At 37.0% G+C, this 14,151-nt stretch overlaps 1 protein-coding gene across 3 annotated transcripts in view; it reads left to right on the top strand.

Annotated features, from left to right (window-relative positions):
* The window catches only part of Nol4 (nucleolar protein 4), a 274,575-nt gene that overhangs the window by 239,505 nt on the left and 20,919 nt on the right, over positions 1-14,151 (top strand). For all 3 annotated transcript variants that reach the window (XM_051202069.1, XM_051202068.1, XM_051202070.1), the window contains one exon: positions 10,117-10,297. In XM_051202069.1, coding sequence (XP_051058026.1) covers positions 10,117-10,297 — 181 coding nt within the window. The remainder of the gene's footprint in view (positions 1-10,116; positions 10,298-14,151) is intronic.

Below are 14,151 nucleotides of genomic sequence, written 5' to 3'. Positions count from 1 at the left end.
CTGGAGAAGGAGAAGAGTGTTCTGCGTGTTGATCTGCAGGCATCAGGGAGTTAACTGTGACACTGGGCATGGCTTGAGCATAGAAGACCTCATATCCCACCCCCACCGTGACACACTTTCTCCAGAAAGACCACACCTCTTAATAGTACCACTCCCTTTGGGAGTCGTTTTCGTTCAAACCACCACAATGCCTTTAATTTAGCTTGATTTCTCACCCTGTGTCATCCATTCTTTCAAGCAGACCCTGTCTCTGTTCATGTCACGAAGCAGTTTCTCTTCTCCTTAGTACATTAGCATATATCCATTTAAGCTATGACTTCGCGGTCTCTCATCAAAGGTGAACTCGTTGGGATCTCAGTAGAGATGGCACTCCTACAGCTCATACACTCCAGCAATTCCCCGCCTCTGTCTACCCTCAATCATCACTTATTCTCCTTCTGTTGCGTTCTTCCTTTCGGCGTCCACAAATCTTATTGCACTTCCATCCCCATCAGAAGAAAGTGAAAAGAGGAAATCCCACACGTGATCACATCCGCCTTTGCCGCAGTTCCCAAGGCTTACCCGTATCCTCTTTGTCATGGCATTGTCTTAATTGTTGGCTAATTCAGTCCTTAGAATCTGCTTTGAAATGATGCAGGTTTCTGTGCCCACCTCACCTACAAGCTACTCTGCCTTCAGGGTCGCAAATGAATTTTACCTTTGTAAGGTTGCTGATCTGATGATCATCTTAACTCCATTTGGCAAGGACTGCTATTTTTGTCTGACCAATACTTTATACTGACCTTGATTTGTAGAACAGAACATTCATTTTCTCACAAGGTCTTGTAACTCCTTCTGCATGTAGTGTGTTCTCTTATTCTCAACCTAGAGTTTTCTGACCCCTGGCCTTGTTTGTGGAGGTTTTTCTTTTACTCTGTAGTTTAACACATTTAAAATTTATTCACAATGTAATCCTTATTTAAAAAAAAAAAAAAAAAAAAAAAACACACACATACATTCCCCAGCAAGGCTTCTCCCTGAACTTCCAAATGCTTGTCCATACTCTTTCCTGGATCAGTATTAAGTGTGTTGAAAGCAGATAAGATCATCAAAAAATATCCTGGATTGTAGATAGGAGATTTTAAAAGATGCTGTTAGGTAGGAGATGGGTCTCTAGAACAGAAGACCAGATGGAGATGGAGGTTTCATTAGTCAAGTGAAAGAATTCAGAAAGCAGAACAAATTATGCCTGGAAAATTGGTCAGACATACTGTCTGGTAAGGTATTCATAGGGTCTTCATGTAGCTATGTCCTGCAGGTAGTGCAAAATGGAGGGCTGAGCAATTTTCACGGACTTAGATTTAGAGATCCTTGCTGGAAATCAGTCCATGCTGGAAAAGGAACAGTTGCACCTTTGAAAGGGGATTATAGAGAAAAGAAAATTCTAGAAAATCAAAATGGAAGGAAAAGAGTCGCTTATTATTCCTAGTAAAATAGAGTATATAATTCAGAATGTTAAGGGGCAAGAACTGCTTTCCAAATTCAATTAGCTTATGAAGATTTATTAGTTTCATGTGTATATGTATATAAAAATTATAACAAAGTATTCCTTAAAATTACCATTTTTGACAAATGAGTTTGTTGTAAATGGAAATAAAACTATTAATTGTACATCTTACACATTGAGCAATATGGTAATTGTAACATTTATGTTCTAATTATAATATTAAAACTTTAATGTACTACAATTATAGCCAATTACTAAGTGAGACTCTTCCTATAACCTTTAAGTAAAAAAAAGGAAACAATACCATTAAAGCAGTAGCATTAGCAAAGAACACAGGTCTTAATGTCTACTTGAGTAATGCATACTCAAGCTTAAACAGTGGGCTTAAATTCATCAACAGATTATTTATTTTTAGATCAATCTGTGGCTTCTCATGCATGTTCCTTTTAAAATTTAATTTTACATTAGTATAAAAATCAGTATCCCTCAGTGATTCAGGCTTTGCTGTATTGATGATTTTCTAATTACCTTAGTTTGACTGCTTCATAATTAATATACTCAAAGTGCCAAAGATGGATGGGTGATTTTTATACCTAGTTTAAATTACAATAATCTATGAACTTTCTTTCTAATTGTAGAAAATAAGATCTTAGTTACATGGCTCTTTCAAGATACAAAATCCCCATGGAAGTATGTTTACCATTCTGAGAGAGACGTTAGGAGGGACTGTGTTCCATTCTGCTTACTCAAGCATGCTAGCATACCTGTCTCTAATTTTAAAACTATCAATGATTACTTCACACCATTAGAGCTCAAATAACTTCACTAGTCAGGATTTCTTAACTGTTTAGGAAAAACAAAAGATAAAAGATTTCACATTTTCCATCATCTCTAAGTTTTGTGTTTTTACTAGTATTTGATCCCTGAATCAGTTTTTCTTGTCAGTAGTAAGAATTCTCAGTGTCACACTTAATAACTGCTATGAAAAATAAGTCATACACGAGAGATCCATTATCTCCTCAGCCATCTCCCTGGCCGAAAAAAGGATTCAATCAGTAAAATCCAGCTTTAGATAAAATGATGACTTCATAGATATTTTGAGGCTTTCATACAATAAATTCTAATAAAGAAAACATACTACACTAATAGGATAAATCACTTCTTATCCCTAAAGTGTAGTGAAGATTAATTTTAAAAATACTCACTGTTACTGAAAGATTTCTCTGTGATGAGAAATTCTGCACGTGACCCACAAAACTATTGGCTAAATGACTTGCAGTCTTTCTTGGAATCTCAAATGATTTGTCTTAAAATCTTGACTTTTACCAAAATAACAAGTACTGTCCTATGGAACAAAATTTGCTAATGTAAGTGCAGGGACTTTCAATCAATAGCTAATGAACAAATTGTAACATGAAAACTGCTAACAATCAAACTTCATGTGCATTGCATAGAGGAGACTCTTTCCTGTTGGAGACTATGCACATTACTAGATTCTTCTTCAGAGCCAGGCATCCACTATAAGTTGGTTGCTGTTTGCGCTAATGTATTTATTTTATAGTTTTGAATCCAATGAGACTTAAACCTTTCTTTAACACACACACATATGTGTGCACAGACCACACACGCACAGGCACAAACACATATACGTATGCACACATTTCAAAAATCATTGCTATTAACTTTGACTTTTAGTTCTTGTTTTGTATATTTTCTACAAGCCTATCATTTATATGTAAAGCAAAATATGCCCTTAACTGCATGATCTACAAGTTAGTATACAATTTAATAAGCATACAAAGTAACAGATCTCCATATGGCATTTTCTGCACGAATGGGTTGGGTATATGTCCTCCCACATTCTCCCCATCTCCTTAGCACCTCTTTAGTTATACTATTCTGTCGTCAGTACTTCTTTTTTATGTTCATGGTAGTTAATATCTAAAATATGTAAAGAAGTGAAAACAATAAAATACAAAAATACCATTCAACATATTGAGCAATAAACTAAAATAGTTTAAATAAAAAGAAGTACAATGGCTGATAAATAGATTCAAAAGTGTCCAGCATCCTTAGGCATTAAGAAAATGGAAATTAAAACTGCTATGATATTCCATTCCAACCACTCAGAATGGCTATCATCAGGAACTTTTTATTTTTATTTTATTTGGGAAATACTTATAAACATTCCACATGTACAATTTGATGTTTTATAAACCTTCATAGTACAAAGTGATTCAATCAAGTGAATGGGCATAGCCATTGCCTCACTTCCCCATCATTTATTATGATGAGATGCTTGAAAGTTGATTACTTTGAAGTATAAAATATAGTATCACCACTCTATTTCCAGCTATATCTCAAAACTGATTCCTCTTACTTGAAATGTTGCACTCTTTGATTGACAGCTTCCTATTCCTTTCCTCCCAGCCCTCACATACACTCATGCTACCTCCATTCTCTTAATGCAGCTTTATTAGTCTCTATATTTATACAAGGGATAGAACCATATTGCTCAAGAAATCATACATGTTAGTGTGTTAAATAACTCTACATAAAACATGTCAAACAAAAAAAAAGGCTTTGGTGAACCTCTGGACATAGCTATCCTCCTAAGAGTTCAGTTTTTTTTTAATCAGGAATAAATACAATCAAAACTTATTTGTTATCACCTGATGGGGAGTTCATCCAAATGTGGCTTTTCGTAGTGTCTGTCTGTGTTAATTGGGGAGGATGTTTGCAATCTTGGCATCTTAACCATTTATAGCACTCAAGTGGAGGAAAGAACATGGAATCCTTCTAAGTGCATGCAAGAAATCAATTTCTGATTGTTGACCAGCCAGGGTGAGAGCCTCTAAGGAGCATGTGCTTAGTTGATGTCATCAAAGACCTCCCATCATCCCACATAATATGTTTAGGCACTGACAAGGAAGATGGCTTCTTGTTGGTCGAACACCATTTTCAATAATGTTCTGGTTCTCTGTCATCCTCCATGGAAATGTTTAGCAATGTATTTATTTCTGAAAAGCTCTTAAATGGGATAAGAGAAGATTTTAGAAAGGAGATGTATTTCCGGGGGGTTGGACATAGACCGAATCATACTTGTTAGCCCCATTTGTACCCAGAAATTAAGGGAGGAATTTAAAAATATGGATCTTATCTTAAAAAAAATGTTCTACCATATAAACTGAAAAGAACATGAAGGAACACTAAAAATCTGCAGCCAGCTTATAGAAAATTGGAGCAAACTAAAACCTGCATTTTGTCTACATGTTTACTGTTTTATAGCAAAGGTATCCTTTATGGCTTAATTCAAGGTTCTTCACCTTGAAAAGGTGAATCAATAATGACTTACTCTTTACACTCCTCATGATGTCCTAAAAATATGATTCCATGTTCTAGGTAGGAGAAGTGTTTTGCAAATTTCCTGGTGCTGTTTAAAAAAAAGTGACAAGGGAACACTGATTGGACATGACTGATACTGACGCCACCCAAAATTTAACTGGTTGTAATCTGCTTTGATGGGAGATGTTGTTCTGAAAATATGTTTCTTGTATTGGTTAATGAATAAAGTTCTGTTGACCAATAGGAAAACAAGATAGGCTGGACTAGGAGACTAGTAGGAGAGAGGAAGAAACAGGGAGGAGATTCAACATAGAGGACAGAGAGAGTAGAATGCAGGGCCCTCTCCCTGATAAGATGAGACCATGTGGAAATACTTAGATTAATAGAAATGGGTTAATATTTAAGACAGAGCTAGCCAATGAGAAACTAGTTACTGGCCAACAGAATTATATCTAATGCAGTGTCTCTGTGTTATTTGGGGCTGGCACAGAACTGAGACCAGAGAGGCAGGGAAGACTAGCGGAAAAACCTATTCCTAACCCTGCATGTCTTTATAGACAAAGTTGTCACCAAAATAAAGAATGGTTGGTAAATATAGAAATATAAATGTCATAAAATCTAAAATCAAGATGTTATCAAGACTTTCAGTTAAAGAGAGAATTTGTTTGTGGAAGGTATTGAGTGAAAATATCCTATGTGTCTCATGGGATCAGGACTCCATCCGTGTGGGCAATCAAGGAACCAGAAACACAACTGTAGACCTCAGTGTGACTCTGATCAGTTTCTGGGAGTGGAACTCAAAGAACCTCAAAGGACACATGATGGACTCATAGCTGAAAGTAAAGTCCCTTCCCCAATCCACCCTAGTCTTGCCATCCTTGGACAAGCAATTGCCCATTCTCTTATAAGCCCATTCCCACACAAAATGCAAATGTATATTCACCGTGAGGGTAGGAGGGAGATATAAATAGGTGGGGCCAGAGTCTAATTATGAAAGGAAACAAAAATACTTCTTTATTCTGTTGAATATTTTTTTCAAAGCCATATGTGTAAGAGAAACAGAGAGAGAAAGGGGGGGATATGTGAATTGTCTAGACCACAGCTCATGGTCATTCAATTGTTGATCCTTATTTTTATGTATTATAAATTTTGAAATATTTCTAATGAAAAGGGTCATTCATGTTCTTGTAGAACTAAATGTATTTCACTATATAGATATGAAGCTTTGTAGCATGTTAATATGTCCCCCTTTTGAAAACAGCCTTTGTAGGCACTCACGTTGAATTGGTAATTATGAAAGTTGTGAGCGCTTATTAAAATATTAATTACTGGAAGATGATGACAAAAGTAAAACATGATTCCAGGACAGATGTACCTTTTAATGTCATTAAAATCAGCTCTCTTTGAAAATGATTATTCCCTAAGATAAAAACATGAATTATCTCTCATTAAACCTTTGTCCAAAAGATGCTGCAGAACATATTTTATTGGCAAAGGTGTTTTTATTTCTCTAGGTATAGTGGACTTCCAGAACGCTAATAATGCACATATGAGTTTGAATATAAATAATCCCTAGAAAGTTGGCATTGATTATTATTAATGGAATTAATTTTCTGCCTTCCCAGTACAGCTACAGCAGTTCGGAATAGCAGTTAATAAAGAAAGAGTCAAATTTTAAAATTAGTACACTTAATAATACAAATTGATTCTACCATACAAAGAATACATAAGAATATATTGCAGGAATAATGTCTCCCCTTTTACATAACAAAACCCTTTCATGTGAGTAAATCTTCCTGTCACTTTAAACAAGACATGAGAGACCACTGTATCCGAGGAGAGCCGTCACTTCTCTGAAACTAGATGCCCATATTACTTACACCATAGGAATGGTAAACCTGAGGCTGACCCTCACAAGGACCCTGAGAACAGAGACTATTGTGATGCCCTTTGAGACTTCAATAGATATGTCTTTGCAGCGGGAATATTTTAGACCTGAGTCATATTCATAATGCTTTGATGCAGTCATTTGGTGAGTTCACAGGGAAATAAAGCTATGACTCTTAGAAAAGATGTGGTATGGCACATGTCAGTTTCCCATAACTCACAACCTTAGGGAGACTCTCAGATGTCTTCCCTAAAAACTATACAAGTTACATAGAGACCATTTTAAGAATATAATACTTTTAGAAATAATAGGTGTATGCATGAAAAATTTATCTTAGTGTTTTTATTACTTGCTTTGTATTTCTATAACAATATCCCAGAGATAGTTATAAGTTTATTTAACTCACACTTTGGGATTTGCAAGCATCTAACCAAGAATCTATGTTGTTTTAGACATATGACAGGATTACCTGGGTGTCAAGGGCTGAGAAAACAAGAAAAAGTGAAACATTTACAAAATCATTTATATCCTGAACCATAAAGCAAAAGAGTAGCATGGGAAGGGTGGCTAGGATCCCACCATCCAATAAGAGTTCTGTCCCCAGGGACCTTAAAGACTGCACTCCTGAGAGCTGCACCTGCTCTCAGTAACTTCACCATGGGAACCAGGCTCATAACAAAAGGACCTTTGGCAGAATTCAACAACCAACTTCTGCATCATGTAAACATCATCTATTCATCCTTTAATAAATTCAAGCTAAGGGGATATATGCCATACCTATATTAATTTGAAGGAATCGATGTAAACAGGTTGAGTATATGTAGGATAAACTGCTTGGGACCAGTGTATCATATATTATAGTGTTTGGTATTTTTTACATTTACATAGTATATTTGTTGAATGTCCAAAACTTGAAATGATTTTTTAAAACCCCAAATCTAAAATGGCTAAAGTCCTCACTCACAAAATAAAAATGTTAGCATCACTTAGATATTCAGTTTTGAATTTCAAGTCAATTATTTTTATTACAAATGGAATATAGATAGTGCTATGCCCATAAAGAGGTGCTTGCACACCCTCACAGGAAACTGTTTCACTGGAGGGACTGATGAATCAAGTATGAGTTACAGCAGGATATGACTTGATTATTGCCATCACCCCTGTCAAATCTAGTTTTTCCCACAATGGTCATTTGATTGGTTGGTGAGTCTTGTTAACAACATCACTATCATCAGCCTGATTACCTGAGTCCTGTTTGTTATGACTCATACTTCCAACAGCAATGGATTTCTGGATACAACATCTTCACTATCCCAACGTATTTAAGCTTGCTTAGGATGGGTAATTGCAAATTCACCTTAAATACCAAACTAGTATTTGCCTATCTAATAGAGAAGTACTTAAAAATCTCAGTTATCAAAGGTGGGTCTCGTGATCCCACATTCTTTTCTACAGAGAACCAGTCTGAAACTCAACTTCTCTGGGGGCTTTTTCATTGGTAGGAAGTTAAAATTAGTGAACCAAGCCTGCCAACTGACAGCAGTAGCAGATCCTGGTTCTGTCTTGGACTTTGCTCGACTGCATGACAGTTTCTCCCAGAAAAATGGCATTCGAAAGTAATATGACCTCCAAGAGTGTCATGGTTCAAATGGCAACCTTTGAAGTTGAAACCCAACATTCTAACTGTGTATCAATTTAGATCAGCTCATGATTTTGCATTAGACAAGTTTCAGAAGCACTGCTTTTATTACTTTTAGAAATAATCATACTTAGTAAATAAATTACAACAAAATTCAAATACATTTTCATGTAATATTTTCTTTTCCATTTGTCTCTCTTCTCATTTTTTACTTTGAAAGTCAGTCATTGGTATCACTGTACCATTTAGATATTAAGATTGGGAAGTCATCAAGTTTCAAGTTCCCTCTTAGAAACATACTGGAAATAAAGATAAAAGCTGTAGATCATGTGCCATTTACATTTGGCTGAGCGGAACAGCTCATTTGAGATGAGTACATCACCCTACCTGAGAACAGAATCATGCCAAGTTTTCATTATATGAAAGATGAGATATCAATATAGTGTAGCTCAGCTGCAGAACAACCTTTATTCCCTGTTTACCATCTGTATCTCCTGGAAAAGATCTGACAATTATGCAGTCTACTCAACGTCTACTTTATACTAACTTGAAGCCATGCAAAACACCCTTAATTATAAAAAATTCACTACTAAAATTCATTAGAAATCTATGTTTAGAAATATTTCTTGTTGAAAATGAAAGAAGGCTAGGGATGTGGCTTGGTGGTAAAGAGCTTGCCTTGCTCACAGAAGGTCATTCTCAACATGGAAGACTGAAGAGAAGGATGAAGTCAGAAGACATATAAATAATGTATAAGGCAGTGAAATTAAACTATTCATGTCGTACATCTTAGACTTCATAAACTCATAACTAAACAGAAATTCAGTCATTTTATTATTGAAAATATACCATTCATTACAATGTTAATTTTTTATTCCCTTACAACTCAACATTTTTCCCTGGTGTAAAGGTAGTCTCATGGATGATGGTGAATGTGCATACAAACATAAAGGCCAAAAACAAACACCTGATGGATACAGTCGTTTGCTAAGGCCTTTGTCAGGCTCCTGTCATAACAGAAATAGGCCTAGTGTAGAGACAATACTAAATACAAAAAAAACAAACAAACAAACAAACAAACAAAAAAGCACCCTTCATGTTTTTAAACTATAAAATAAAAATAGAATGGGGATGAGAAAAGGAAGAAATAGGAATGGATATGAGGAGGAAACAAAAAAGGAAGAAGAGAGGAAGTGAACAATACTAACCATAGATGCTAGTCCATGCTCCTACTTCTCTGTATGATATAACCCTGTTCCCCAGCCTGACTACATAAAAATCTGTGGACCACCATTGTACCTCACCACTCTGCCTTTGACTTCTCAGCCGCCTCCCATGCAGAATCTGCTTTATTAGAGCACACTTGTTCAATTAACCGATGTCCTTGGGCTCCATTGGTTTTATAGTACATGTGAGGGATTCCTTTTTCAAGGGTGAATAGAACTCCACTACATATGTGTCCCTTGTTTTCTCTGTCCATTCACTTGTCATTGATCCTGTAGGCAACTTCCCCCTCTTGGTAGTGAGAAGCAGCACTCTCTAACATTTTAAATTTAGTTGGAAATTGTCAAGTTTTCCATCTAAAGCCTTCCACATTGTTGCCTTGCTATTGATACTATTACTATTTAGCAAAGATGGAGAAAATATGTTCACTCAGTGGGATTTTCTTGCCCACTGCAACCGTGAGGCTGGCTTTGAGAGTGTGCCAGGTGAGGTAGCACAGAAATAACACACTGACGGGATGCTGTTTTACTGCAGGATGAAGCTACTTCTGCTGACAAACAGTGCAAGCCCGAGGCAGCCCAGGCCACCTACTCAACATCTACTGTCCCAGGCTCACAGGAGGTATTGTACATCAATGGCAATGGGACCTACAGTTACCACAGTTACCGAGGGCTAGGAGGAGGACTGTTAAACCTGAATGACACTTCTAGTAGTGGTGAGTCTTTATAATATGTCGAATTGTGTGTGTTAATTTGGGATGGTATATTTGTTAAACCTGAAAGAAGAAAATGCATTATACTGTTACGAGCACTAGCCAGTGACAGTGGGGTGAAACCAAGGCTGTTTGAAAACACAATGTTTGTCTCTCTATACTGTCACAGCTTCAGTAACTAGCAGTACTGTTATGCAATTGAGTGATTGCTGTTTTATCTTAGGAAAAAAAAATTCCAGTAGAATAAGAGCATTTTCTCCCAAGTAGTGATTCATTCTGCCTCTAATGTTATAAGGTATGGTTTGTCAACAATGACTCAGTAGTTCAAAGATTTGTGAGTTGGAGAACTTGAGGGACTGGGAACTTGATGGAATATACATAATTTTACTAAAAACACAAGGAATGGAACAACAAACAGAAGCCACATGACTCTTCAACTAGTAGGTTAACATCAATAATGATCTGTCAACAGTGGGTGATGCCTAGACCCAGCTCATATTTGCTCATGCTTTTGGAATTGCTTGCATTTGAATGACACACATCTCAAAAGAATCAAAGAGTTAAATGCTTGATATAGAATCCAGTGATTCTTGATTATTTGACTCTCCTCTGGTGGTGGTCTCCCAGTTGGTGCAGAGGTATTTCGGGAGTCCTCTTGCAGGCCAGGTCTAGAAACGCTGGGCTGAGTTTGATCGAGTCCTTCCCACCCCGGTCACATGATGTAGGGTGGAGGTGTGGCTCCAAACTGGAAAGTTCTTAGTTATTGATACTATAAAAGGTAAATACATTAATAATACAGCCTTTAAAATTAAAAAGGTAATGTATTTGACTTCATATTACATGTCTATTTTAAAAAGGAGATGGGGTGGGATAAAACAGTTTGCGCAGTGATGGTTAACATCCACAAAATCCCAGTTTCAATTCTCAGTCTTTCCCCAGCCATCACACTGCTCCCTAGCCGTAATGGGTGGTAGGAATGCCATGCTTAGACCTCAGTCCTCAACTGTGCCTTTTTCTTTGTGTCTTTGCAGCAATGGGTCTCTTCATTTCCCACTGTTCACTGCAAAGACAGATTTCTCTGATCAAGGTTGAGAGTAATCTTTTCCTGTGAGAACAAATGCTTTGCATTGAAGTGTGATCTCAATGGCTTGACACATCTTTTATCATTTGAAGCATTGTTCTTGATCTCTATTAATGTCCCTCATTTGAAAGTTGACTGTACCACAATTTTACTTATTTCTATACTATCTGCAAAAGAAAATGCTAACTTGGATTCCCTTGGTAATGGGAATGAAGATAAATAGAAATGAGCATAACTTCAGTGTGTAATGACATTTGAAACTGAAATGAACCAAGGTAGTTTTATTTCCATACAACCTCTATTCCTACACAACCAGAATCATTTATCTAAATTAGTCTGTGGTACAATACGACAAAAAATATGAGGCCTCTTGTTTCCAATTAAGAGCCTCAAAACATGGATGACAGAAGCAGCCCACTGTGCTCCCAGACTTCACAAATTCTGTCTTTTATTATGATATTTGTCTGACTTAAGAGGCTATCATTAAAAATACAGAGAGCTCCTAGTGGGAGAAATGTAAGGTGTAAAAAGACAGAGAAGGCAGAAAACTCGTAGGATTTCAAAAAGATGCTGTTGTAACTGTTGCTGTTTTGAGAGGAGACAAGCCAGATCTTTACCATAAAATTGTAACAGGAAAGCTTTTCTAATGTTTCAGCTGATTCCCAAAGCAAAGTTGTCTTTCAAATTGAAACAAAGACAAACAAAACAAAGCAAGAGTCAAGTCAAGTCTGGCCAGATTGTGTAACCAATGAATTTTCTTTTGTGTTCTTGTAACTGCTGTTAGGAAAAGAAAAAAATAAAAAAGAAAAAGAAAAAGAAAAAAGAAAAAAATAGCATCATTTCCTCACTCCCCTGCTGTAAATTAAGCCTTCTGAATTTCTTTCACCTGATTTTCCCTCTCTAACATCATTTGTTACTCACCCTTTAAGTCTATTACTTATGACTCCAAGGTGTAGTCATATATCCTTATAAAACTCCTGGACTTATCCTATGAAGTACAGCATAGTGAATGTGCATTTGCATGGTCACCTTGATATCTATCCCTCAGTCACTGATGATGTACAAAAGCCACATCAGAATTCTTGTCTAGATGCCAAGCACGTAGCTGTATAAGTGGTGAAAATGCAACTTTTACAAATTCATAGTTCGAGTGTAAATATGGCAATATTATATTGAGATCTAAGTTGTTTGGTACTTTTCCCTTTCCATCCCCCCTAAAACCCTTCAATTTCTTTCTTTTTTATTTTTATTTTTATTTTACATATCAATCACAGTTCCCTCTCCCTCCCTCTCTTCTTCCCTCTCTCCCACCTTCCCCTACCTCCTAACCACCCGCCCCTCCCCCCACCATTCCACATGTAGGGTAATGCCTTCCAGGAGGGGGTCATCAAAATCTGTCAAGTCATTTGGAGTAGGGGCTAGTCCTTCCCTCCTGCCTCTAGGTTAAGGGAGTATTCCTCCATGGGGAATGTGCTCCCAAAGTCCTTTTGTGCACCAGGGATACATCCTGGTTCCACTGTCCGAGGTCCCTTAGACCTTCTAGGTGAGACCCATGTTCAGGGGGTCTGAGTCAGCCCCATGCTGGATTCCCAGCTATCAGTCTGGGGTCCCATTAGCTCAGGTCAGCTGTCTCTGTAGGTTTCTGTAGCCTGGACTTGTCCTCCCTCGCTGCATCTGGATTCCGGTTCTGCTCAGTAAAACCCTTCAATTTCATATAACAAAGACTGAAAAGAGATGGAAAATCCTTTAAGAGCCACCCTCCCTACCAGGATATCTTTGACTTTTTAATTAAAAAAAAAAAAAGTTCCTCCTGACCTCTTATGTCAGCCAGAGTGTAAGAGTGGAGGACAGAGCTTCTGAAGTCTAAGAGCAGAATGGGCTGGGGAAAGCCCTCATTCCTCTTCTCTGCCATCAGTGTCTTTGACCTCGATTTTCACGTTGTATACCATCCCTGTCTTTGCTTCTTGAAGGTTATAAGAAGCAGGTATAAATAATTATGATAAAGATGTGTAGATACAGAACAATTTACCTCATATAGCCTTTTATCATTTATGTGATGAAATGAAGGCCACTTAAGAACATCCCAAAGAAAAATGTCCAAGACCTGAAGACTGCCTGTGTGCTGTTGAGAAAGCACACCATGAGACTAATATGTTGGTTAGTGGTAGGTTTTTTTTTTTTTTTTAATTTTTTGGGGGTTTACCACCCAGCTCCCAAATAAATATTCATTCTTACTCGTGAATGCCAGTGCTTAGCTTGGCTTGTTTCTAGCCAGCTTTTCTAACTTAAATTATCCTGTTTCTCTTTAACTACATTTGGACTCTGGGGTTTTACTCTTTTTTTATTGTATGTATCATTCCTCCTTAGTCCATGGCTGGCTGTATGACTGTGTGGCTAGCCCTTAGCATCCTCCTCTCCTCCCTTTCTTACTCCTCACTCCCCCGAGCCAGACTTCTTTTATTTATTCTCTCTCCCTATCTACCTTTCCCCTGCCTAGCTATTGGCTGTTCAACTCTTTATTAAACCAATCAGGTGTTTTAGACAGGCAAAATTACATGACTTTACAGAGTTAAACAAATGCAAAGTAAAAGAATGCAACCCATCTTTCTATCACTAAACAAATATTCCACAATATAAATACATATAACACATCTTAAACTAATATTCCACAACAGTTAACCTATTAGGGTTTGAAACATTTTGAAAAGGAGCTGTGATTTTGGACCAAGCATAACACAAATTAAACATCTAAAAAACAATCGTGGCAAACATGACA

Source organism: Phodopus roborovskii, unplaced genomic scaffold (assembly GCF_943737965.1).
Source record: "Phodopus roborovskii unplaced genomic scaffold, PHOROB, whole genome shotgun sequence".
NCBI classification, from domain to species: domain Eukaryota; kingdom Metazoa; phylum Chordata; class Mammalia; order Rodentia; family Cricetidae; genus Phodopus; species Phodopus roborovskii.
Note: the sequence above shows the minus strand (reverse complement) of the source record. Positions and strands in the feature narration are given on the sequence as shown.